At 42.6% G+C, this 27,356-nt stretch overlaps 2 protein-coding genes across 8 annotated transcripts in view; one reads left to right on the top strand and one right to left on the bottom strand.

The window, feature by feature from the left end:
* Positions 1-354: 354 nt before the first annotated feature.
* Ypel1 (yippee like 1) lies at positions 355-26,647 on the top strand. 7 transcript variants are annotated; one of them, XM_046421086.2, is made up of 7 exons: positions 361-553; positions 5,603-5,674; positions 15,848-16,131; positions 20,909-20,952; positions 21,628-21,736; positions 23,455-23,701; positions 26,454-26,647. In XM_046421086.2, exons 3-6 carry the CDS (start codon positions 16,015-16,017, stop codon positions 23,542-23,544), a joined length of 360 nt encoding a protein of 119 aa, XP_046277042.1. In that variant the 5' UTR covers positions 361-553; positions 5,603-5,674; positions 15,848-16,014; the 3' UTR covers positions 23,545-23,701; positions 26,454-26,647. The 7 variants fall into 7 exon arrangements, with proteins under 7 accessions (XP_046277039.1, XP_046277040.1, XP_046277042.1 ...); XM_058571769.1 differs by lacking the exon at positions 361-553 and adding an exon at positions 3,152-4,654; XM_046421083.2 differs by lacking the exon at positions 5,603-5,674 and having other exon boundaries at positions 355-553; positions 15,934-16,131; positions 23,654-23,701.
* The window catches only part of Ppil2 (peptidylprolyl isomerase like 2), a 32,588-nt gene continuing 31,415 nt past the window's right edge, over positions 26,184-27,356 (bottom strand). The window contains exon 21 of the mRNA XM_046421078.2: positions 26,184-26,810. The gene's annotated coding sequence lies outside the window, so the exon portion shown is untranslated. The remainder of the gene's footprint in view (positions 26,811-27,356) is intronic.

Below are 27,356 nucleotides of genomic sequence, written 5' to 3'. Positions count from 1 at the left end.
ATCCTCCCCGGGCCCTTACGTCCCAGAGCCGGACACCTCTCCAAGTGGAACGCAGCAGCCTGCCCCACTCGCGCCTGCGTGTTGTGCTCCTCGCTGAGCCCGCCCCCGTGCCCCGCCTCCGCAAACCTCAGCCCTTACAGGATGGCTCGGAGGCCGCGCCCGGCGGGCCAGCCAATGAAAGTGCGGCGCGCCCCGCGGCACGTGCATCCCTATCCCGCTTGGCAGGGTGGGATCCGGCCCATCCTAGTGGCGTGGAGCTCACCGGGCGGGGGCGCGCGAGATGGGGCGGGGCGCGGGCGGGGTGGTGCGCTGATTGGCCGGCGCAGCGTTCCGGGGCCGTTAACGGCGGCTGGGCCCGGCAGCTGCTCCAAAACAAAGGGCTGGCGGCCCGCGGGGCGGCGGCGGGAGGATGCCTCGCGCTTTGCCGAGGCGCCAACGGCCGCAGCGCGTCCCGGGCCACGCCGGGGCCGCCTGAGAGCAGAGCCCGCGCTGACCTGACCGAGGCCCGGGCCGGATGGGCGCTGCGGGCCGGGGCACGGACCGCGGAGCGGCCGTGAGTACTGGCGGGCCTCGTTACAGTTGCGCGGGCGGTTACTTTGTGGCGACCCTAGGGTACTATGGTTGCGGGCGGGCCTGGGAAGCACCTGTTGGGCGTGCGGGCGGGCGGGCAGGGGCACGAGAGAGGTGGATCCGTTGACTTTTTTGTTCTGTTCTCATTTTCGGGTGTGTTGATATTTGGTTCACTCCATTTGGAAATACACCACAAAGCCTAATCTTTGGTTTTCCCCGCCTTCTCTCCACCTCCCCGCCTCTCCCGGCCCCTTGCCCGCCCCACCATGCAGAGGTTTACTGGACATGAACTAGATACCTAGTGTTTTTTTTTTTTTCCTTTCCTTTTTAAAAAAATAAAAGCCGCAATTGAGGAAATAAGAACAAAAGATGTCTCCAATGAAGGATTGTTTATTGCTAGGGGGACGTATTTTCAAGTTGCCCACACGAAGATCATAATTAAAATTAATTGTCCTTGGTGTTTACCACTTGTGGCTGTAGACTTTATAAATGCAGAGATTGCAAAAGCCAGAGCTTGAGAACCCTACGAAGTAGGAGCCCCCACCCTCCCTTACCTGCTGTTGATTGACGTCTTTGATGTCTAAATTGTGTGCTCAATTCTAGTACAGAAATAAGGCCAAAATTCCTTTTCAGATAGATAGGTTATGGACACGAAAGACATCAGTTTCCCCACCCCAAACCCTTTGGGTTCCGTTGCATTTCTTTCTCTATCCAAAACGTACAGGCGTGGCCAGAATGTTATTCTTTCCATCCATCAGCCGCCGAGCCCCACCCCCCTCCTAAATTTCTCAAGTGCTCAAGCCAATCTTACATTCTCTGTGAAACCTTACTATTTGCTTCACCTGCCAAGCTGCCATCTCCCATCACATACATACCCTTTAGCTTCTGCTGTTTTCTAGTAAACATAGCAAATGTATGCTGAGCACTTGTTCCATGCCAGAAGCTGAGCTTGATCCTGGTACCATTGAGTCTTATAATCATACACTGGTTGCCCCATTATTAGCCGAAGGCTCTAGGAGGACATTGTTTGGTGGCATGTTTGAGGAATGCTGATGCTCAAAACCTATACTTTTGTGCACATCCATTTGTACCCTATATGTTTAGAGTGGCTTCTCCTTAAGGGACTAGAGCAAATTCCTGCCATACCACATACATGTACTAGCACAGGATCTGGCCAATCCTAAGGTGCTTAAAATAATAATTGAATTATCTTAGTTACCAATCTGAACAATAATCTTTGTTTTTGATGCTGAGGTTGGAATCTAGGGCTTGTACATACTAGTCAAATATTCTATCACTGAGCTACACACCCAGCCTGTTTTTTTTTTAATATTTATTTTTTAGTTGCAGTTGGACACAATACCTTAATTTTATTTAATTTTTATGTGGTGCTGAGGATTGAACCCAGGGCCCTGCACATGCTAGGCGAGTGCTCCACCACTGAGCCACAACCCCAGTCCCCCCCCCCCAGCCTATTTTTAAAATAAACTTATTTTAGAAAAACTTAACAGATTTCCATAAAAATTACAAAAGAGCTGGGGTTGTGCCTCAGTGAAAAGAGTATGTGCAAAGCATGGGTGAAGCCCTGGGTTCAATCCCCGGCACCAAAAAAAAAAAAAAAAAGTTGTAAAGATAGTGCTGTCATTTCCACTATACCCCTCATCCAGTTTTCCCTAAAGTTAAACCATCCTACCTTGCTGTGGTATATTTGGTCAAATTTAAAAAAAATAATTAGCTGGGTACAGTGGCACACACCTGTAATTCCAGCAGCTTGGGAGGCTGAGGCAGGAGGATCATAAGCTAGCCTTGGCAACTTAGCGAGGCCCTAAGCAACTTGGTGAGTTGCTCAAAATAAAAAATAAAAAGGAGTAAGGATATGGCTCAGTTTTTAAGCATCCCTGGGTTCAATCCCTGGTACCAAAAAAAAAAAAAAATTAAAAACTGGTCTGGGTCCATTCTTTAAACTCCAAACATTAAATCTTTGCATTTTTGAAGCACCAAAGTTGCTAAAGCTGTTTCTTTGTGTTGAGACCAGTGTTCCTGTAATATCTATCCTTTGATTCCTGTTTCTTTTCACTGAGTTCCACAAGCATCTTGTCAAAGAGCAGGGATGGAGAGGGCAAAGGACTGCTGTGAACTTTTAGTGTATTATTTTCCCTGGGAAGGCTGATAAATGCACTAAAAGTTGTTTAGAATATGAAGAAGTAGAAATCCTCCCTCTTGCTTGCTTTCCAGCATGGGTGATCCAACCCCGGGCCTCTGTATACTATGTGAGCACCTCAACTGAGTCCTCCTGCTTTAAAACTATTCATTCTTTCACTCTTTTTTTTTTTTTTTTTAATGAGTAATTAGATCTGACAATCAGTGATGCCTCTAGAGAGTAGGAATTTTTAAATTTTTACATATGTATTTACTTCGCTGGGGATTGAACCCAGGGCCTTATGCAGGTATTCCACCACTGAGCTAAATCCCCATCTAAGAGTGCAAATTTTGTCAAGAGAATTTTTTGGGGGGCGGGGGTACCAGGGGTATTGAACCTAGGGGTGCTTAACCAGTGAGCTACATCCCCAGCTCTTTATATTTTTATTTTTCTCCCTAAGTTACTTAGGGCCTCACTGAGATGCTGAGGCTGGCTTTGAACTTGGATCCTCTTGTCTTAGCCCCCCAGCCGAGTCGCTGGAATTACAGACATGTGCCACCAGGCCCAGCTTGACAAGGGATTTGAGTTAAAGTTGGAAAAAGTTCTGAATACAAGACATGGAGAGCTAAGAATAATGGGGTGGGCAGTGTGAGATGGATTCAGGAAAGATGTCAAGGGGACAAAATTAATTCTGCCAACCTCCTATGAGAGAGACACTGTTCTATTGAAAACCTATCATCGGGTGAAAATAAAATGGGAATCCTGGAGCTAATCCACAGTTAGGAATACACCAGGAAGGACTCAAGAGACCGTACTCCCCATTATTCAGCAGGTCCTCTGATACCTTCAGGACTCTGGGATGAGGGCCAAGATTCCTTGTGCGGTTTGTAAGGTATTGAGCTTGCTAGTCCTTTGCCTTGCTGTAACAATGACAGTATGTTCCTATTGTGAGGCATTTGCCAGGCATTTTGAACTATGACCAAGGACCACCTTCCTTAACACTGTGATTCTGTGGGCAGCCATATGAATTACATATTACCCCATGTTATAGATAAGGAAACAAAGATTGATTTAAGGTCCCAGAGCCAACAAATATACGGCATATTTTGTATGGAACCCTGGGAAACCTCTCAAGAGTCAAACCCTCTTTCAGCTTTGTCCAGTGGAGGTATATCTCTGTGGTAAATCTCACCTGCTCATGCTTATGTGGTACCCTTTGACTTCCCAGTGTTATTGGCATACACTCCCCTGAGCATAGGGCCCTTTTGTAGTTCTTTGTGACTCTGGCCTTTCTCTTCCCTTGACAAAAGACAGGGCTTTGAATGTTTTATTATATTTTATTCAACATGTGACTAAATAAAATAGTTTAAAATTCCCAGCCTCTTCCCTTCCAATTCAGCCTTCTGGGGCAGCCTGTGTGTACTTCCTACTTCTTCCCCATTTTAATTCTTTGCAAGGAAACTAGACACTTCTGCTAGAATATGTATCAGGTCTATGGCTGTTGCAAACTTACTAGTGGTAAAAATAAGAAGGAATGCATTTCAGATTCTTTGGAAAGAGAGACTGAGTGCAAGCACATTATCTATAGTTTTGTGGGAAATATGCAGGACTTGAGCATGGTGAGAGGAGAGATGGAAAAAACAGGTCTTAAAGCCAGAGGTGTCTGGACCACTGGGTGGTGGAGGTGCCAGACACCCTTGGTTCCCTAGATAATGGGAGCTGTTGAGAGACCACAGCAGATCAAAGGAGCTCCTTCTTAAGGCAGTTATGTAATTGGTACTTCTTGCCCCTCCCAGTGGGACCTGTGGTCCACCAAGGCTGCAGTATCTGAAATGTGGAGAAAGCCTATTATCCTGTGATTCATGAAGGAAGGAAGTGGATATGTGTTTGCAGAGGGAAACTGTTGTTATGGATAAGGAAATGCAGCAGCTCCTAAGACAAACGGTATTAGTGCTATTAACCTTTGATATAAATCCTTCCAGACCTTTCCCTGCCTGTGAGTGCATGTACTCTAAGGGTGATTTTTGTTGTTGTTGTTGTTGTTGTTGTTGTTGTTTAAATATTTATTTTTTTGGGTGTAGATGGACACAACACAATGCCTTTATTTTTATGTGGTGCTGAGGATCGAACCGAGTCCCGCCTGTGCTAGGTGAGCACTCTACTGCTGAGCCACAATCCCAGCCCCTCTAAGTATGATTTTGAATAGTCAGTGCATACTCTTGGCATCAAAATGGAAAGGTACGAAAAAGCAAAGAGAGGGACTGGGGATGTGGCTTAGTGGTAGAGCACTTGCCTAACATGCACAAGGCCCTAAATTCAATCCCCAGCACCACAAAAAAATAAAATAAAGCAGACAGTGGAAAAAAAAAAAAAAGTCACCTTTCTCTTCCCTTCCAGTCTCTAGCTGAAGCCTCACATTTGAAGTGCTTCTGATACATGCTTATTAGTGCATTTGGTCAGTCTTTTGATTAGACTTGAAGTGGCTTCTAATTTGAGATTATTGCAGGCAAATTGTGACTACTTATATCCAGGTATTTGCACATGAACAAGACAGTCTGAAGGTGAACTCCTGGGATGGACCCTCCAGTGTTCAGAGGTGCATGCCCAAGAATGCTAATGGGAGTTGCCAAACAGATACAGCAGTGTTATCAACTTTTTCCCCCCACTAAAGAGATAAAGTCTTGCTATGTTGTCCAGGTAAGCCTCAAATTCCTGGGCTCAAGTGATCCTCCCACCTCAGCTTTCCAAGTAGCTGGGACCACAGGCATACACCACCATGCCCAGCTCAAATATTTTTAAGCTATTGCCAACCTGCTAAGTGTAATAAAGCTATCAGTGTGCTGTCAGTCTGCATTGATGAGTGAAGTTGCACATCTGTTTGTGTGTCTACAGGCGCAGTGATCTAGGCTTTGGACTCCCTCGCTTTGAATCCAGCTCCACAGCTTACTGTGCAGCTTTGAATAGGTTGGTTAATCTTTCTGGGCCTCAATTTCCCCATCTGCACAGTGGGACTAAGAACAACACATATCTCTTAGGATTACTGTTAACTTGGGTGATTCTTATGCAGTAAAATTCTTTGAATAGTGTAGGCATTGACTATTAGGCTCTTTAGGAGCTGCTGCATTTCCTTATCCATAAGCTGGCAGTTATAATTATCTGTTGTCCTTTTCTCTGTGATGGCAAGTTGACTTTTTACCTTTTGGATCCCTAAAACAATGCTATGTTAGTGAGTGGTGGGAAAGGGAAGCCAGCAGCAGAGAGGCCTTTTCCCCTGAAGAAGGAAAGGCCTTAGAGCTGGAACTTCTGGGACAGAGCAGCTTTGGAGGAAGGAGTGAGGTTGGGAAACCTCTTCTGCCTCTCATCAGTCACTCCCCCCTGGGAACAAGGACCTAATGTCCCTAGCACATATCACCTGTCTGAGAGCCAACCTTCTTTATGAGCTCTGGCTTACATGGCAAGGCCACACGAGTACACATCATGTCTTTTTTTTTTTTAAATAAGTTGTCGATGGACCTTTATTTTATTTATTTTTATGTGATGCTGAGAATCAAACCCAGTGCTTCACACATGCTCAGTAAGTGCTCTACCACTGAGCTACAACCCCAGCCCCACATCATGTATTTTTTGAGCAAAATGTTCATCCCTTTACTTCCTGGAACTCTGTATATCAGGCATACCTGTGATTTCATGGTCAAGTCCAGCAGAGACCCCAGTTCTAGTTAATTCACACGTTCATTCTTCTTCTTTTTTTAATATTTATTTTTTTAGTTGTAGTTGGACACAATACCTTTATTTATTTATTTTTATGTGGTGTTGAGGATCGAACCCAGGGCCCCACACATGCTAGGCAAGCACTCTACCACTGAGCTGAGCCACAGCCCCAGCCCCCACACACTCATTCTTTATGTGCCTGATATCCTTTCACCTCACAACTTAGAAAACTTTGGGGGTAAAGTTATGGGAGGGGCCCAATTTATTTACCAGGAAGCAAAAGTAAAACTTCACAGGGACTAGAAAGAACCAGAGCTGTGATTGACATGAGGTAGGGGGTGAAAGAGAACAAAGTGCCCATGGCCCAGGCAGTCTGCACCGCATCCCATAAAGAGTCAAAAGCTGCTGGTATTTGGTATCATTCCTCAGTGTTTCTGTCTTTAGAAGTGTGGTAACTGCACCATATGGACATGGACCTGATTCACATTCTCTTAAAATAATTTCTGTGCTTATTTTTGGAGAGGAACTTCTGGAACCCAGAACAATGTTTTTACTCAAAAAACTTACCCCACATCAATATCTTTCAAGGGGATGGTAGTTGCCCTCCAGACTTAGAGGATCACAGTTTTTATTTGCTTGTTTTGTTTTGTTTCTCAAAGTGTTTCACTGTTCCCCAGGCTGTTCTCAGATGTGGGCTCAAGTCGTCCTACCACCTCAGCATCCCAAGTAGCTGGGACTACATGCATGTACTATCATGCCCAGCTTTCCAATGGATCCTGTTGTAGAAGCCCATTTGTACATTAATTGTTTGAAAACTTGACCATGATTTCCCCTAAAGTGACAGTGAATGTCTGATTTAAAAGCATATTTAAGGGCTGGGCTGCTGTTCAATGGTAGAGTGCCTGCTTAGCATGTGTGAGAGACACTGGGTTCTCTTCTCAGCACCACATATAAATAAATGAATAAAATAAAGGTCCATCAACATCTAAAAACATTTTTTTAAAACATCAGATTTAAGCTAAGCATGGTAGCACATGCCAGTAATCCCAGCAACTCAGAAGGCTGAGGTAAGAGGACTGTGGGTTCAAGGCCAGCCTCAGCAACCTAGTAAGACCCTTAACAACTTAGTGAGACCCTGTCTCAAAAAGGATTGAGAATGTAGCTCAGTGGTAAAGCACTGCTGAGTGCAATCCCCAGCTTAAAAACAAAAAATAGTCAAAGACTGGAATGGTGGTTGCCTGAACTGGGAAAAATGGAGACTTATTAATTGATGGGCATAAAGTTTGAATTAAGGTAAAAGAAATAAGCTGGAGAGATCTGCTGTATAGTCATCATACTATAGTCAACAGTGTACCTTGTGCATAAAATTGAAAGGGTAGATCTCATTTTAAGTATTCTTACCACAATTAAAAAGAGTGCTATTCCATTAGAAGGTAATGAAGAGTTTAAAATGAGGGGTATTGGCCTTTCTGTGAATAAAACTGCTATCATCTGTTCAAAACCAATGAATAAAGTGAAAGGTAGTTTCTGTAGCTGTCTATTCAGGTCACTTTAGTGCTTCGCCACAAAAGACCTGAATAACCAGTTTTCGAGTAAGATTCCTATCCCTGAAGGCCCTTCACTTCATACCATTATAATTAAGTATGTTTATTAAAGGAAAATCCAGGGAAAGGAGAGAAGAGAGAAAACAGAAATTTATTTAATGTCATTTCAATAGAAAAATGTGGATAAAAATGTTAAAACAAAGATTCAACATGAATTTAATAAGTAGAACCAGTACAAGTTCATTCTTTTCTTATTGATGGAACATGGATTTGAATATACTACTGGCCAGCTCTCTTTTCATGTCCTCATGGAAGGTTGAGATACATGGGAAAAGGAGTGGAACCAGGAGATGGAACTGGAATCCATGTAAGGTGGTATCCAGTTAACACTTGTCTCCATGACCTCCTGGGGCATGTCAGAGTTTATCAAAGATGGGAGGGAGGCCTGGATTCAAATTCATGAAGGATCCAATAGGTCCTAGCAGCACAAAATCTACAAAATGTAAAGTTTTGAGCCTACATTTGAGGTCTTGAATCTTGATAAATTCTTGAATCTAAAGAAATTCAGGGGAAAATTCAGGATTGGCACAACATAATAGCAGTTCATGGGGGAAAACAGTTAAGGGTTGGGAATTATCAGTTGGGAATATCCAATATAATCAGACTTCTTCAGGAATTAAAAAAAAAAAAAATTTTGGTACTGTGGAATCCAAGGGCTCTCTACCACCAAGTTACATCCCTAGCCCTTTTTATTTTTTTTATCCTGAGATAGAGTCTCACTAAATTGTTCCAGGCTTGCCTTGGACTTCAATCCTCCTGCCTCATCTTCCTTAGTACCTAAGATTACAAGTGTGTGCCTTCGTGCCCAACTATAGTTTGTGGGGGGTACCAGGGATTGAACCCCCAGGATCGCTTAACCACAGAGCCACATGCCCAACCCTTTTTTATTTTGAGACAGGGTCTAACTAAGTTGCTAAGACTGTCTTTGAACTCGGGATCCTCCTGATCCTCAGGATCCTGAGCGGCTGTTATTGCAGGCATGCGCCACCATGCCTGGCGTACAGTTTCATCATCATCATCATTATTATTACTATTATTATTATTTTGGTACTGGGGATTGAACCCAGGGGCACTCCCACTGAGCCACATCCCCATCCCATTCTTGTATTTTATTTAGAGACAAGGTCTCACTGAGTTGCTTAGGGCCTCACCAAATTGCTGAGGCTGGCTTTGAATTCACGATCCTCCAGCCGCAGTCTCCTGAGCTTCTGGGTGACACCACACCCGGCCCAGTTTCATTATTATACTAGCTATGGCTTTATTTTATTTTATTTTTCTATTTGGGATTGTTCACTTCTTAGGTCTATAAATTATTCTTTCTTCAATTCTGGAAATTTTTCCATTATTAGTTATTCTGACTTATCTTCAGTTAACTAATTCTCTTTTTAGCTGTCTTATTCCTGTTAAACCTATTGTGCTTTTATTTTTAATTTCTTTTTTAGTTGTCAATGGACCTTTATTTTATTTATTTTTATGTGGTGCTGAGGATTGAACCCAGTGCCTTACACATGCTAGGCAAGTGCTCTACCCCTGAGCCACAACTGCAGCCCAAACCTATTGTGTTTATTTTATTTTATTTCTACTCATGTTTTTCTCCAGATCTACAAGGTTGTTTTTATTTTTGTGGGGGGTGGTTCCAGGCATTGAACTCAGGGGCACTCAACCACTGAGCCACATCCCCAGCCTTATTTTGTATTTTATTTAGAGACAGGGTCTGAGTTGCTTAGTGCCCCACTATTTGCTGAGGCTGGCTTTGAACTCGTGAGCTGCCTCAGCCTCCGAGCTGTTGGGATTACAGGAGTGTGCCACCGAACTCAACTACTAGGTTATTTTTTTCAATTATTATTATTATTTTTTTAGTTGTAGATGGACACAATACCTTTATTTTACTTATTTTTATGTGGTGCTTATACATGCAAGTGTCTCATACATGCGAGACGAGTGCTCTACCACTGAGCCACAACCCTAGCCCCTACAAGGTTATTTTTCTTGTTGGCTGTTCCCTACATATATTTTTGTTTTTCCTTCCTTCTGTCTTTCTTGTACTGGGGATTGAATCCAGGGGTACTCTACTTCTGAGCTATATCCTTAGCCCTTTTTATTTGAGGCAAGATCTTGCTAAGTTGCCCACTCTGGTCTGGAACTTGCAGTCTTCTTGCCTCAGCTTCCCAAGTAGCTAGGAATTGAACCCGAGGCCTCACATATTCTAGGCAAGTGTTCTACACTGAGCTACTCCCCCAGCCTGCCTGATTATTTTTAACTCTGTTACTCATTTAAAAATTACTTGTGGGGATTTCTAAAGTCTGGAAATACAGCTACTTCCTCCAGACTAGATTTATGCTTATTTCTGGCAGGTACCTCAACTAGGTTCTTAGAACCTTCTTACTGATGGGATTTGGACTGTAAATTCATTTTAGGGTTATCTTATGCTGACTACTTTGTAGAGTGGGTATCCTCATCAGACTCTGCACCTAAGGCTGACCTTAGACTTGTAAACAGAAGCTCAAGTTTGCTGAATTTGGGCAAATGCGTTCAGAGCATGAGCAACTGCCATGCTTAGCTCATTCCTCTGGGTTCTCCCTTCCTAGAGGGAGCCAGAGTGTTCCTCACTATCTTGTAAACCCCTTTATGCTTTGAAGAAAATGTCCTAAGCTGGGTACAATGGTGCATGCTATAGTCCCAGCTACTTGGGAAGCTAAGGCAGAGGACCATGAGTTCCAGGCCAGCCTCAGCAACATAGCAAGACTTTTTCTCTTATAAAAATTAATTTAAAACAAAATATCATTTTGTCAGCATTTTTATTCTCAAAAGTGGGAGAATTGGTCCAAATATATGTTGTATCATAATTTTATAAATGGGAGTTGTTTGTTTTCATTTTTTTTTTTTTTTGTAATCGTAGCTGGAAAGCATGTCTTTATTTTATTTGTTTATTTTTATGTGGTGCTGAGAATTGAACCCAGTGTCTCACATATGCTAGGCAAGCACTTTGCCACCTGGAAGTTGGTTTTTATAAAAATCTTAAACCATATATATTTTTTTGGTTTACTTTTTGTCTTTTAAAATTTGAACTGTATATGGTAACTAACACATTGATAATGAGTCTAGTTGGACTATTCTTTTGGAAAACTTGAAACCCATTAATGAATGCATGCATATATACATACACACATATACATGTGTATATGATACACATGTCTATATAATTAAGTTCCTCCTGAAATTCACATTGCACATGTGAACAACTGAGTTGAGAGTATATTGTACTGAGTTAAGGAGTAGCTGCCTCTAGGGGACTCATGCATACTTTCATATATGTGACTAATGTGTGGAGGATCCAGGCTGAGGGCATTGCGATATGCAGCCCACAACAATACCAGACCCAGGCCACTGCTCCAAAAATATGGTCACATTCAGAGGTCTGCAGCTATAAGAGCTCTCTTCTCTGCTCTGGGAGCCTTGGACAGTGACCATCAGCCATAGCTTTGTCCCAGAACATCTCTCCCTCAGGATGAGGAGGCACATTTACATCACAATAATGCTTGTAATGACACAATCTATATTGTTTTGTGTATGCTTCAGTCTCCATAATATATCATGTGTTCCTTCAAATCAATAAGGAAAAGGTCAGCAACTAATAGAAAAAATGAAGAAAGACTGAAAAGGAGTGTCACAAAAGAGGATGCCTGTTCATCAGTATGAATGACCAGGTTAAAGCAAATTAAAGCCACAGTGAGATGTTGCTTCATACCACCAACTGGCAAAAAAATTTAAATGTGATCATATCGAGTTGGCAGGGAGGAAGATATGACCATATCAAGTGGCAGCAAAAAAATTGTCCACTGCTGGCAGGGTGTCCTTATCACAGCATTTGGAAGTGTGGCCTAGATGCATGTAATTTTGACCTGTCACTTCCTAGGATTGCACCAACAATACGCCTGCCGGTGTCCCAGGAGAGATGCCATCCATGGGAGTATCACACAGTGGCCCAATCTGGGAGCCATCACATGTCTATGAACCATCAGTGGCTACATGCACCAGGCATATCTGATGAGAACACAACATGGGCACCAGGTGAAGGGAGGCCAGCAACCAATGGGAACATGGGCAGACTCATCCATGCCTCTACAGAAAAGTCACAGCACCATATCCAGTTCCTAACATGGAAGACACAGTGGTTTTGCCTAGGGCCACACCACATACATGTTGTGTCAAGGCAAGCAGAGAATGATAAACACAGGTCCAAACTGGGTGACATCTCAGAAGGGGACATTGCAAGGGCACTGTGGCCTAGTAGTGACACGGTCCCAGTTCCATAATGGGCAGCAGACACATGAGTGTCATATATATTTATATTATTTGTATTTTTTGTAGTGGGGATTGAACCCGGAGTGTACTAACACTGAACTACAACCCCAGCCCTTCTTATTTTTTGTTTTGTGTCAGGGTCTCACTAAGACCCCAAGTTCCTAAGTTGCTCATGCTGGCTTGGAACTTTCAGTCCTTCTGCCTCAGTCTCCAGAGTACCTGGGATTTTAGGCATGCACACCTAGTAAACTTGGGAATTTTGTGTCTGTCTGCAGCTTGTATGTTTAGACACTATGTTCTGCCCATTCAAAACTAAATTCACAAATTTAAGAAGGTGACCTTCCTATGCTAGAATACCTGAACAGAGAGCACAGCTTCCTGCACAGGTGGAAGGACCAGGGAATCTGTGGAGGATCCAGGATAGTATCCCTGAGTGTCATCTCAGGGGAGGGCACAGGAAGAATAGGCATACTGTTTGAAGCAGAAGTTCTTTGCAGGCCAGGACTGGAGGTGCCCTGAGGAGGAGGAGCAGGCCTCCTGGGCCAAAACTGCCTAAAGACCCATGCTCCCATGGCCATGTTTTTAAATTTGGAGAAAATTTTTCTCTTGTGTTTATCCTGAAACAAAGTCTTCGTGTGCTTCTCTCCTGCAAGACACCTGTCACAAAGACTGCCCAGCCAAGGTGAGGCTACTCAGAAGAATTTAGCTTCTGTCCTGGTGGCAGTTATGGCAATATCAGTCATGGACTCACCTTCTTTCTTCTTTTTTTTAATATGTTTAAAATGTAAAAGTGATATATGAAAAAAAAAACATTGTGGTTAATACAAATCACATGTACCATCTTAATCACATTTAAGCATGCAGTTCGCTGGCTTTAAGAACATTAACAGCATTACACAACAATTACTACCATCCATCTCTAAACTCTTCATCATCCCAAACTGAAAACTCTGTCTCATTAAGCACTAACTCTCCACTCCTCTCCTTAGTCCCTAGAAATCACCATTTGACTTTCTGTCTCCATGAATTTGATTAGGTATCTCCTAGGTATTTGTCCTTTTGTGACTGCCTTATTTCACTTAGCATACTATCTTTAAGATTTATTCATGTTGTAGCATGTGCCCACATTTCCTTCCTTTAAAAAACTAATATTCTATACATGACATTATACATGACTCATCTGTTCATGAATACTCGGGTTGCTTCTACCTCTTGGCTATTGTGATAATACTGCTGAAAGGACTTGGGTATGTATGTCTCTCTGGACCATATATGTTTGAGTTGGCTTTTGTGTTGCAGTGACCAAAATACTTGACAAGAACGGTTGAGAGGAAGAAAAGTTTATTTTGGCTCATGGTTTCAATCCACAGTTGTCCAACTCCATAGCTCTGGGCCCATGGTGTGGCAGAAGGAAGTGGCAGAAGGAAGTGGCAGAAGGAAGCAGCTCTGGACATGACAACTAGAAAGCAAGAGCAAGCTGTGCTCACCAAGGACAAAATACAAACCCTAAAGTCACACCCTAAGGGACCTACTTCCTCAAGCCACATCCTATCTGCCTACAGTTACTGCCCAGTTAATCTATTAGTGGATTAATACATTAATTAGGTTATACCTTTCATATACCTATTCACTTCATCTCTGAAAATTCTTGCATTGTCTCACATGAGTTTTGTGGGTGCACCCCATATCTAAACCATAACAATATGGTAATTCCATGCTTGCTTTTTTAAAGAGCCACCATAGTGTTTTTCATAGCAGCTGCACCATTTTATTCCCACCAGCAGTGCACAAGAGTTCTTATTTCTCCGTGTGCTTGCTAACATTTTTTATTTTCTGGTTCTTTTTTTTTTTTTTTTTTTTGGCAGGGGTTGAGGGTATTGGGGATTGAACTCAGGGGCACTTGGCCACTGAACCACATCCCTAGTCCTATTTTGCATTTTATTTAGAGACAGAGTCTCACTGAGTTGCTTAGTGCCTTGCTTTTTGCTGAGGTTGGCTTTGAACTCACAATCCTCCTGTCTCAGCCTCCTGAGCTGCTAAGATTATAGACTTGCCTTTCCTTAATGATTAGTGATGTTGGATATTTTTTCATGCACTTACTGGCCATTTGCATATCTTTGCCCATTTTTTATAAATATCTTTGTTTATTTATTTTCATGTGGTGCTGAGGATCGAACTCAGAGCCTTACACCTGCAAGGCAAGCACTCTACCACTGAGCTATAGCTCTAGCCTTTCTTTTTTTTTAAATATTTTTTTTAATTTTTATTTTTAGGTGGACACAATATCTTTATTTTACATTTATGTGGTGCTGAGGATCGAACCCTGTGCCTCGTACATGCTAGGCGAGTGCTCTACTGCTGAGCCACAACCCTAGCCTCTAATATTTATTTTTTTAGTTGTAGTTGGACACGATACCTTTATATCATTCATTTATTTTTATGTGGTGCTGAGGATTGAACCCAGGTCCCTGCACATGCTAGGCAAGTGCTCTACCGCTGAGCCACAATCCCAGCCCTTCCTGCCCCTTTCCCCATTTTTATATCAAATTTTTTTTTTGGTAGTGATTGTTGATTGCAGTTATTTTTATATTCTGGATATTAACAACTTATCAGGTGTATTTGAAAATACTTTTCGTTCATTCTGTTGGTTACTTTATCACCCTATTGATAGTATCCTTTCAAGTACAAAAGTTTTTCATTTTCATGAAATCCCATTTGTCTATTTTTTTCCCTTTGTTACCTGTGATTTTGATGTCAGATCCAAGAAATTATTGCAAAATCTAATATCCCAAGCTTTCTCCCTATGTTTTCTTCTAAGAATTTTATATAGTTTTTAGCTAATTTTTCCATATAGTTTTATGTGAGGGTCCAACTTTTTTTTTTTTTTTCACATGGCTATCCAGTTTTTCCAACATTATTTGTTAAAAATAGATTCCTCTCCCCCATTGAATGGTCTTGATGTCCTTGTCAAAATTTATTTGACTGTATTTGAGTCTAAATCTGAATTTATCTCTAGACTGGCAGGTAATTTATTAAAGTTTAGTTAGTACTGGATCCATCACTCAAATGTCTTAGTGCTTTGAGTCATTATTCCCGGATTTGGGATGTATCCAGTACTGCTGCTGATCTCATTTAGGAGTCCATGTTGGCTGCATTTTCCTTTTCCTTCATGTTTCCTAAAGCCAGGCATGGTATAAGATGTATTTAATCAAATGTTTTTTCCTCATCTATTTGTATTTAAAATTAGTCTACTTACCACTTCTAACTAAATGTAGAATGGTTAACAGTATTCTTTTTAAGTACATTTAAAGAATAGATATTGGATTCGAAATGTAGCCAAGTGGTAGGTACTGGATTTGATCCCTAGCACCACCAAAAATAATGAAAAGTGAGATCTTTAATTTCTAGTCTTGCCCCCCTCCCCATTCTTCAAAACACATGAATTCTAAACATAACTCCTTAATAATATATATTTTATTCTTTATATAACCCATAGCTATGTCTGATTTGTTGACAGGTTGTGACATTTTTTTCTTGTCCCAGCTGTGTGGACAGTGCCACACACCCTTCCAAACAACAACGGCTCTTGCGTGCATTTTCCAGTGTTTCTTTTGTCAGAGAGTCCAGCAGAGCCGCAGGTCTTCAAGTGCCAGCCCTGAGCTGAGTGAGGAGCATCCAGCAGAAATGGTGAAAATGACCAAATCCAAAACGTTCCAAGCTTACCTACCAAACTGTCACCGAACGTACAGCTGTATCCACTGCAGAGCCCACCTGGCCAATCACGACGAGCTGATCTCCAAGGCAAGTGGTTTGAGTTAAAAAAAAAACCTCATGAAACACACTTAACACAATTTTCATTTGTCATCATGGTACTTACTTAGTATACCACATGACTTCCTGAATTTGCTGTGTTGTAAAGGTCTACAGCCTTCTGGGCAGTGTTGGTGAAAGTTTTGTGCATGATTAAATGTGGCTACAACAACATCTTTTTTTTTTTTGTAATTTTTTTTGTAGTTGTAGGTAGACATAATACTTTTGTTTTATTTACATTTTTTCTGTGGTGCTGAGGAGCACACCCAGTGCCTCATACATGCCAGACAGGCACTCTGCTACCACTGAGCCACAACTCCAGACCCTACACCAACATCTTTATTGTAATCTTGGCACAATAGATGGGTGTTGGAGAACTGGGCATCTGGAATTCTTGTAGATTACTAAGAGCAAGATGAGTCAGTTATTTGTCAAAGCAGTGAAATTAATATGAAATCAGAGAACATGAAAGAAATGAAGTCTATAGAAAATCTGTAGGACTAGTTTAGAGTAATTAACAAGGAAAGAGGCTGCTCAGATAAATGCCCAGAGCACTGGGTGTAAAGCTCAGTGGTAGACCACCTGATTAGCATACCCAAGAGCCTGGGTTCCATCCCTAGAACCAAAAAGAAAAAAATATAAAGAGAAGAAAATGCCTAGGGGGACATGCCCACCTGTGCCATGGTCTGTAAGAGCCCACGACTAAAGCTGTAGGGGGTCTGTACCTCCAGACCCAAGACATAAATAAGCATCCTGGTTCCTCATTCTATTGAGCTCTTTATTAGCAGATGTGATGGTTATAATCAACCAGATGTGAACATTTAGAATAATACAAATATAATGGAAAAGCGAATATTCATTCTGGGAACCAATCTTCACCCCCCCACCTATCTACCTGGGCTACTTCTCATCAGGAAGTTGCACCTTCCAAGAATCTCTTCGTAGGTTTATTGTTTAACTCAATTTGAATAACATTTATCTCTTGCATTTTCAATAGTAATAAATGTTATTTCTGTTTATCATCTGAAATAAAACATGTTAAACAACGCAGATTTTCTGCTCTCTTTGCTTCTGTGGCTCCTTTTTCCATCCAGAACTTTCAGGAAAGTGGTAGAAGCTCCTGAGGCACCTCATTTTCTGAGACAGGTGCAGTGTGTAAAAAGGTGTCATGAGATAATGACTGGCAGAGCACTCTGGGCCTTCAGTTAGGGACTGTGGGGTTTGGTAATCTCACTGAGCAATGACACCTGCTGTTGGCCATGACCTTTCACCTGAACAGATAGTCGGGCACCAGTGTGGTCTTTTTTTCTGGAGCATCCTGGGTGTATCAGTCATTAGAGGTAGCCAGAAGGAATTTTAGATGCTTCCTTTAAAGAACCCTAGACCATTAGCTGTTTTTAACATTACATCAAGAGCAGAAGGCAAGCACTCTACCACTAAACTACTTCCTTAGTTGTTCCTATTTTACATTGAGACTGGGTCTGGCCAACTTGCTCATGCTGGCCTCAAACTTGGCAACCATCCTTCCTCAGTCTCCATTAGCTGGGGTCACAGGCATGTACCACCATACCCATCCCTCTCCTGGCCCTAATTTACAGAAGTTAGCTGCCCCACATTCTGGTCAGACTAACATCTGAATCTGAATTGCAGAGCTGCTTCTGTCATTTCCTCTTGGAAACTAAAGACTTGCATAATAGGCAAGAAAACTAGTCTAGAAAACTGAAGGCTAACGAGGATGTGCAAAAGTTCTCCCCCTTCTCCATACTGGTACTGAGGATTGAACCCAAGGGTGATTCACCATTAAGTTATATCCCCAGGGTTTATTATTTTTTGAGGCAGGGTCTTGATAACCAAGGTCAGCCTCAAATGTACAATTTTTATGTTAGCCTCCCAAGTTTGTTCACTGGGATTATAGGCTTGTGCCACCATGCCTGGCCAGGATATGCAAAAGTTCTATAAAACAGTTATTAGTTAAATTGAACACAGAATGATATTTCAAATCCTAGAAAACCACTTAAGGAAATACCCCTTTTAAGTCTGAAAGCTGTATTGTAAAATTAAAACATTCCTGGTTGGCTGGGTACTTGTAGCTCATGCTAGTACTTAGCATGCCAGAGGCTCTGGACTCAACCCCCCAACACAAAACAAAAACAAAAACTCAAATGCTGTTTGCATCAAGTGAGGTAGAAAAAAGTCAGATCTCAGTGGCTTAAAATAAAGATTTATTTCATGCTCAGATGAGAGATGTCTATTAAGGTCAAGCAGGTGCTCTCCCTTTGTTTTTTGTTTTTTGCTTTTAATTTTAAAAGAAATTATTGCTTATAATTATCCATTAAAGTAATGCTTAGCCAGGCACAGTGGCACACACCTGTAATCCTCGTGGCTGGGGAGGCTGAGGCAGGAGGATCCACGAGTTCAAAGCCAGCCTCAGCAATTTAGCAAGACTTTAAGCAATTCAAAGTCTGTCTTTAAATAAAGTACAAAAAGGGCTGGGAATGTGACTCAGTGGATAAGTACCCCTGGATTCAATCAAATATAAACTAATGCTTATTGGGCCAGGCGTGGTGGCACACACCTATAATCTCAGTGACTCAAGAGGCTGAGACAGGAGGATCACAGGTTCAAAGCCAGCCTCACAAGTTAGGAAGACCCTGTCTCAAAAAATAAAAAGGAGTTGTAATCCCAGTGGCTCTGGAGGCTGAGATAGCCTCAGCAACAGTGAGGCGCTAAGCAACTCAGACACGGTCTCTAAATAAAATACAAAATAAGGCTGGGGATGTGGCTCAGTGGTTGAGTGCTCCTGAGTTCAATCCCCTATACCAAAAAATTAAAAATAAAATAAATTTTAAAAAAGACTTTTGTTGCTCAGTGGTTAAGTGCCTCTAGGTTCAATCTCCTATACACACACAAAAAAAGTACTGGGCCAGGAGCTATGGTACACACCTGTAACCCAGCCGTTCAGGAGGCTGAGGCAGAAGGATTGCAAGTTTGAGGCCAACCTGAACAATTTATCAGGACCCTATATCAATAAGATAAAAGGGACTGGAGATGTAGCTCAGTGATAGAGTGCCTCCACAAGACCCTGGGTTCAATCTCCAGCACCATCAAAAAGGAAAAAAATATATATGCAAAGTAAAAGGAGAATTGGTCTTTCCGCTTGCCTTGTTCTACCTCTGTTCCTTGCAGTTAGCCCTCTTAATGGCTTGACAATATGATGTCTTTTCTTTGGTCTATAGAAACCACATTATTCACTCTAAATGAAGAGTTTACACTGACACTTATTTTACACTTAATTTTTTGTAAATTTCTTTCCATTATACTCACCAGCCTGTTTCCCCATCCTCTACATGAATCCTGTATATGGATGCCATTGTTTACATGATGAGAATCTCCCCGCCTCACCTTTTTTTCCCCCATTATGTATATTGTGACAGTGACCATTTCTGTCACATTTCCTTATGCACTCAAGCTGATTGGTTCTTTGTAGTAAATTCTTTGCGGGGGGGGGGGGGGTAGGTACCAGGGATTGAACACAGAGGTACTAAACCATACCCCCAGCCTTTTTTATTTTGAGACAGGCTCTAAGTTACTTAGGTCCTTGCCAAGTTGCTGAGGCTGGCTTAGAACTTGAGATCTTCCTGCCTGAGTCTCCCCAGCCACTAGGATTACAGCGATCACCACCACGTCCAGCTCTTCATAGTAAATACTTAAACGTGGGATTGCTGGGTCATACAGTTTGTGCCTTTTCTTTTTCCTTTATTTTTTGGTACTGGGGATTGAACTCAGGACACTCAACCACTGAGCCACATCCCCAGCCCTATTTTATATTTTATTTTAGAGACAAGGTCTCACTGAGTTGCTTAGTGACTCACTAAGTTGCTAAGACTGGCTTTGAACTCACAATCCTCCTGTCTAGCTGCTTGAGCTGCTGGGATTACAGATGTGTACCATCATGCCCGGATGTGCCTTTTATAATTTGATGTTGTCAAATTATGTCCCAGCAAGCATTCCTCACAGCCTTTTGACTTTAAGTTAAGGTGATGGGCAAAAAAAAAAAAACAAAAAAACACCTTGATTTGGTTTGCATTTCTTTTGATTATTTTGCAGGTTGACCATGCTGTAGCTGTGTGAGTCATTTGAGCCTGGCACCAGAGCAGATGAACCCTCCCATGGGGCATTTTTTCCTTTTCAAGAGAGGCACACTACCTTACTCTGATTAATTTACATTGAATATATGAATATACTAGATCAGTTTCTTGGCTGGTAACATTTTGGGGTGAGATGTCACTGGAAGATCATTGACTCCTGGGAATGGATCATCTTAGACCATGACCATTTTTTGGTTTTATTTTAGACTAACTTTGAACTCCTTCCCTCAAGTGATCTTCCTGCTTCAGCCTCCCAAGTAGCTTAGACTACAGGTGTATACCATTATGCCTGGTGCTGTATTGCCATGATGTTCCAATACAGTCACTTTCAGAATGTTGGAGCAACAGAGTAATTCACTTCCCAACTCAATATGGATGAAAAATCAGTTTGTTCACCTCATTTATTATTAGAGTTTTGGAGGGGCATCTGTCCTGTTCTTTGTAACCTCTTCTGGTGGAGTTAATGGAACCCTGGTTAGCATGATACTCTAGGGACTACTACTTCCACAGGATCACCAAGACTGAGCAGCTCTCTCACCTTGTTCCAAATCATTCCAGAAAGCAGAATTCCTCAGGGGCTTATCTCAACCAATCTTCTAACACCTTCTTCTTCTTTACAGTCCTTTCAGGGAAGTCAGGGACGAGCCTACCTCTTCAATTCTGTGTGAGTACTTGCTGTCTGGCAGGTGGCCTGGGGTTCCCATCGTGTGGCATTGATCACTTCTGTCCAACTCCTGTTCAATTATGCATAGCTGGAATATATAAATGGAGTTCCACCTATGGACTGGAATTACCCAGCCAATGCCTTTATATGACCTGAAAGAATTTTAGTTTTCTATGGCTGGGAGTTTTTGAAAATGTAGTCTAAGGACTTTAGTTTCCTGCAGTCTGTCCCATGTTGGGATCCTTGTGGGGAGAGAAAAAGTTGCTCCTGGGCCTGGGGGTGTAGTTCAGTGGTAGAATGCTTACCTAGCATGTGTGAGGTCCTGGATTTCATTTTTTTAAATATTTATTTTTTAGTTATAGTTGGACACAATACTTTTATTTAATATTTTTATGTAGTGCTAAGGATCAAACCCAGGGCCTTGCACGTGCTAGGCAAGCGGTCTACTGCTGAGCCACAACCCTAGCCCCTGGATTTCATTTTTAGCACTGCAAAAAGAAAAGAAAAATTCTTTCTCATTAAAGGTGGTAGCTGGCAGGAGGTTGGGGAGCTGAAAAGGTGCAGTGCTGCTTTCTGGTGAACTTTCAATAATTGGGGAGGGGGACAGGGTGGGAGGAAGCCAGCAGTGGGGCCTGGGAATATGGGCCTTCAGGGTGGTCACCTGTGTCCCTACAGGGTGAACGTGGGCTGCGGTCCCGCTGAGGAGAGGGTCCTTCTCACTGGGCTGCATGCAGTTGCAGACATCTACTGTGAGAACTGCAAGACCACACTCGGGTGGAAATATGTGAGTACCTACATCTTCTAACTGGTGTGCTGTAATGTATACAATATGCCACACATGCACACACAGCTTATGCAACTGAGTCATACCTCTCTCTGGAGTGGTATCCGTCAATGACATATTTTCAGCAGTTTCTTTGGAAGCTGGTTAAGGCACAGGACCAGTCATGCATGGGGCTGCCCCAGGTTCCAAGAGCCTGAAAGGCACTTCCATGAAGGGAGTTCCATTGTTTGGAGCAAGTTCAGCAGACTACTCAGTGTCTGGGCTCAGAGGCAGAGGTTACCCAAAGACTCTTCTCCCAGGGCTCTTCTTTTTTTCCCTGGACCATGAGCTGATGGTTGCCATCTCTGCCCTATCTCTAGCCTTCATCTCTCCATTCCTTCTCTGATGACACGGTGAATCTGAAAGATGATAAGCCTGGACCTTCTTCCCCACTCTAAGGCCTGTCCTCCTCCCTGGTCCCCTAGCACTCAGGTGTCCGAGGCCAGTGAGGATGATTGGTCTCCTCCTAACACTGTCTGCTGCCCGCCTTCATCTGCTGAGCCCTCTCTGTCCCAGGCCACATGAGCCTGACATGCTTCTGATCCCCTCTGTGTTGACAGCTTCCTAAGGTCCAACTCTGCCCCAGCTTCTCTCCTAGCAAAAGCCACCTGTCCATCTTATGGAGCCCCCCCCCTTGACAATACCATTCGAGAGGCCTGTTACACATGGAGCCCTCCTTTTTTTAAGGTATTTGCCACATTATTTGTGGCTCCAGAGTTTTTCAGGTCAGGGCTGCCTGATCTCCCTCTTTCTTGAATTTCTGACCATCTCTGATCCTCCATAAAATGTGAGGGAACACAGAGCCCTTCTTCCAGAAGCCCTGCCATCCCTTCATGGACACCATACCATGTGTCTCCTCTATGGCTATACCTGCTACTTTCCTACTGGGACCATCTCTTCTGTGCCTACCAGACAACTCACCCTAGTCATTTATGTCCCCAACACAGGTATCATCAGGCCATATACTCAGTGTTAAAAAATGATAGGACGGTATCCATAGTCCTTGTATAAAAGGCCTGCTCCTGAGCATTTTTGACCTGTTTTTTACTGATGTCTCTGTGCTTCATATCAATCATATCTCCTAAATTGCCCTATGCATAGTACATGTTCAGTAAACAGATTTTTTTTTTTTTTTTTTTTTTTTGGTGTGCTGGTGATAGAACCCACAGCCTCAAACCAGCTAAGCACATGCTTGCCCAGTGAGCTATATCCCAAATCCTGGTCTTTGAAGGTTTGAATTAACACTGCACAGATGGGCACAGCAGTACAGGCCTGTAATCCCAGGAGACTGAGGCAGAAGGATTGCAAGTTCACAGCCAGCCTTGGGAATTTGCAAGACCCTTGTCTAAAAAAATAAGAAGGGCAGTGTGCGTAACTTAATGGTAAACCACCTCTGGGTTAAATCCCCAGAACCAAATTAGGGTGGCCTTTAATCCCTATTTTTGTAAGAAAAGGAAAGCCAGGCATGGTGGTACATACCTATAATCCCAGCAGCTGGGGAGACTGCATTTTCTACCCTGTCTCAAAATAAAAATTGCTGGGCTTGTGGCTCAGTGGTAGAGTGCCCCTGGGTTCAAACCTCATCACCAAGAAAAAAAAAAAAAAAAGGTATAATGAAGTTGAAAAATGAAAGATTCTGTCCTGAAACCTTCTCTCTACTTTTTTCCCCCCCTCCCAAGGAACATGCCTTTGAGAGCAGTCAGAAATATAAGGAAGGAAAATTTATTATTGAGCTTGCCCACATGATCAAAGACAATGGTTGGGAGTAAAGTGGAAACTTTCCATTCTCTTGAATACTATTTTGTGAAAGAGACTGAAGTGTAATGGAGATGTAAGAGCATCCTGGATGACAATATTTCTTGAACTTTGACCTCACAGGCTAGCCGTGCTTTGACACTCAAAGGCCTCTCTTGGCCATCTCCTTGGGTAAGGCATCCCTAATTTGTGTCCTGTTCATGTACATGGTTGTTTCTGAAAGTTTGCAATGATCTTTTTCTAACTTCTCAAGTTCTAGAAAAAGAATTAACCAACTGATGACTTATTTGCCTAATTAATACCTTCTTTTAACCTATGCCTTCAATATAGTTTGGCTGTGCTTTTTCATGTTTAATAGAAATCTAAAACTAAGTCCCTAAAGACCAGAGAGGCAAGGTCTCTTTCAAGAGCAAGTCTCACTTCTCCCTTTTTTAGATTAAGGTAGCTTGTTTTACCCCAATTCTCAAAACTACAAATTGGTTATTCCTCCTACATGTAAACCGTAAGGCATAGTGTCCATTTAAGAATCTTTCAGAAGCAGTCAACAAATTTATCCACCCAGAGTGGTTTTTTATGTTGTTGTTGTTTTAGCCTGTTCAAAAATGGAACATAACCAATACATTTTAGATAAGCTATAAATAGAGAAATATGTCTAATGAACATTGTTTCTTTAAGGCAATAGATTCCTTATCTAGAAAGCAAGTGAACTAATCTCTAGAAAAGACCATCCCAGGGCCCTGCAGAGGCCATTACTGAGGTGATAGCCTCACAGGTCTGGACCTGGAGGTTTTACCCTCAGTAGTGACAGTGGCTCACAAGTCTGGCAGTTGCTGAATGGCTGGTTCATTATAGAGTAGCATGCTGGACCAAGTATGAAGCTGGATTTCATTTTCTACCTGGACGTACTTGAAGAAAAAGAATTATTTTTGCATATGAAAGAGGCCAGAACCAGCAGGAAAACTTCCTAACTTGAGATTTGCCAGATTAAAATTTCTTCAGAAAAGGTTAAAAATTGCAAGACGGGTTTAAATGTTGTAAAGGAAAGGTGTTTGGCTTGCTAGGTAAGTCACCTTTCCCCTTTCTGGTGCTGTCATGCGGGCTGATGTGGAAGGGACCTGGGCAGTCTCCCAAATGCTGGGTTTCTGTCACAGATTTTTTTAAAGTCATGGCCCACCATCCTCCTGTGCCTCTGCAGTGCATGGGCACTATTCAAGGGTATCAGCCGATCTGCAGAGAATGGAGATTAGAAAACATTTCTACATAAGTTTTGGGTTTCAACAATTTGTACCCCAGCTTAGGGAAGAGGGGTAGAAAAAAAGGCTGGTGGTAGGGAGGCAGAGAGCTAGAAGAGCAGTGTGCTTTGATAGCTCTCAGCCTAGCAAGTGACTGTGAAACCGTCTCTGGACAGTTCCAGTTCCCCAGCTGCCCAGGTCCCGTCACCAGTGCAGGCACTGCGTTGCCACCTGGCTCCAGTTCAGTGCTCATCCCAGAGCCTACCCTTTGGTGCCATCTCTTTGCCCAAGACTAGATGCCTTGGAATGTGGGAAATGCATTGTCCTGGGTTCAGTGACTTAGTGGGCATGTCACCAAGCCATTATCAGCTTAGCAGGAGTAACAGTGCCAGGTTACTTTAAGCACATCTTCACCCTAAAAAAGAAAGGACATCTTTGCACAGCCTGTAAGCCTCTGCATCTGGTGGTGGTCCAGCAAGCTGCTTTCTCTTGAGCTAGTCTCTTGTAGACTGAGGCTGGCTTATTGTGCTCCTGTATTACTGTTAAACAGCTTTCCACCCTGAGGTGGCCAGAGCCTGGAGTTGTTGCTCCCAAGGTCTGAAATCTAAAGATGCTTCACTTGTGAGTGGCACATGAAGTAGCAAGGTCTGTGGCTTCTGTCCATTATGAGAAATTGTAAAGGGGAAAGACATCTTCCTTGACAAATGAGCACTAAGTGAAAAATAGCTAAACAGTGACTTCCTTTCTAGTCTTCATTCCTTTTGCAAGTGGGAACTTAGCCTTGGAGGCTCAGAGAATGAGGAGAAATGATATGGCTTCACTAGCCTGCCTAGAGTGCAGCCCAAGTACGATTCCATAAATGTTTTACTTAAATTGAAGAGACTTTTCTAGAATTTTTCTGACCCATTTTTGTATATACTAAGGTTATAGTTAAAGCTTTTATATGTTCTGGGCAAGTTTACTGCTCCTTTCATTTGAGCACTTTGGTTTTTGTATCGTCTTTTGTGATGGCATTGATTGAAAATTTTTTACTAGTACTCTTATGACTTATTTTGTACTTTTGTTGGTAATGGATACCAACACAACTTTTATCATTTTTTGTTGATGGTGGTGGTCTTCTGAGAAATATAAGTTTCTTTTTTAAACTGTAAACCAAATGAACTGACCATGAGCTGGCATCAGGGGAAGTAATACTCACAAGACCACAACCAGATGTGCTGGTGAAGTGCTGGAAATTTCCACCCTCTTAAATTCCTAAACAATAACTCTCATCCCATGACTTCTATTTATTTAAATTTTTTCCTTGAGAATATTTGGAGTTGTATCTAGGATTATAAATACATTTGTAGTATATTCTGGCACAGTACATTTGCTTTAGAAAGGTGGTTTAGTTTTGTCATTTTATATATGTACACACATAGTATTTTTATATCTTAAAATTTATTCTTGATGGCATCTGTCAGATATTCAAAAGGATCAGAGATGAGATTTTTTTCCAAAAGTCGTTTATTCTACCTGATGATCTCATCAGGCAGTTACAAAATCCAAGTGGTTTAATATCTAGAAGGACATAATTTAAGCTCTAAAATGAACTACAGAAATATAAACCTTCTGTCAAAGGACTTGGTCAGGCCTGTCTTCTGCCCTGGAGGGCAAGTTTGGGTGAGGATGTGGCCCTCCCCTTGGGGCAGGTGCAGATCACTGGATAAGGCTGGATGGACAGATGGACAGCAGCCTGGAGGCAGCAGGAAGCTTCGCTTCAAGGAGCAAGGATGATCAAGCTCAAGTGCACACACCGCCTTCAGTTTCCCCTACCCCAAGCCATGCCACTGGCCTTTGGTCCTATGTTTGTGTGAGGTTTATAAATAAAGCTTCTGATGTCAGACTTCTTGTTTTACATGGTGCTCATTGTTGACGAGGCTGTGCCCTTAATGAGGGATGAGCCCCAGGTTTCCTGCAGAGCTCACCCAGAGCAGAGGGCTGTTTTGGGGTCTCAGAGCTGCTAGAGTCCTACTGCTGTGTCACACTGCCTGGTCGCGAGCTTTTGACTATGACCAGAGAAAAGGATAAGAGTACAGTCAGTTAAAATAATGGCTGAAGAGTCAGGCAGCACCCTCATGCATGATCAGAGTCATATAGTCCCCTCCAGCATTCTCCCTTCCCCACCCTGTCTACAGGCTTGTCACTGCATCCTGTTGAGCATTTTCTTGCAAAGGTGAATTATCAGACAAGTGGGCAGGGATAAACAGTGATGAAAACCTGGTGGGAGATGTGAAGAGGTATGAAATGGGAATGCTGCAGGGTCACCAAGGAGCCCAGGGTTCTGACTGATGGGCATGGGTGGCTACAGAGGGAGAGGCTGGAGAAGTTGGAGCTGGCCTGTGGGGATGAGGTATAGACCTTGTTCTCAGCCAAAGAAAAGCCAGTGGCTGGCATGAAGCAAGATGACATGACAGTGGGAAAATGTGCCTCATGAAGATCACTTGGTAACAACAGTATGGAAGTGGGCAAGGGCATGCCTGCCATCCAGAGGGCAAAGGGCTCAGGCCTGTGGTGTATCAGGGATGTAAAATCAAGAGCCCAGGGTATATTCT

The sequence above is a fragment of the Marmota monax genome, unplaced genomic scaffold (genome assembly GCF_021218885.2).
Source record: "Marmota monax isolate L192 unplaced genomic scaffold, Marmota_monax_Labrador192_F-V1.1 WCK01_AAM20220418_F8-fsc00157, whole genome shotgun sequence".
NCBI lineage: Eukaryota > Metazoa > Chordata > Mammalia > Rodentia > Sciuridae > Marmota > Marmota monax.
Note: the sequence above shows the minus strand (reverse complement) of the source record. Positions and strands in the feature narration are given on the sequence as shown.

Coding starts and splice junctions, on each gene's coding strand:
- Ypel1 (XM_046421082.2), top strand. CDS start 515: ATGGGCGCTGCGGGCCGGGGCACGGACCGCGGAGCGGCC. Junction 20,953..21,627: donor GCCTACCTCTTCAATTCTGT/GTGAGTACTTGC, acceptor GTGTCCCTACAG/GGTGAACGTGGGCTGCGGTC. Junction 21,737..23,454: donor CCACACTCGGGTGGAAATAT/GTGAGTACCTAC, acceptor CCCCCTCCCAAG/GAACATGCCTTTGAGAGCAG.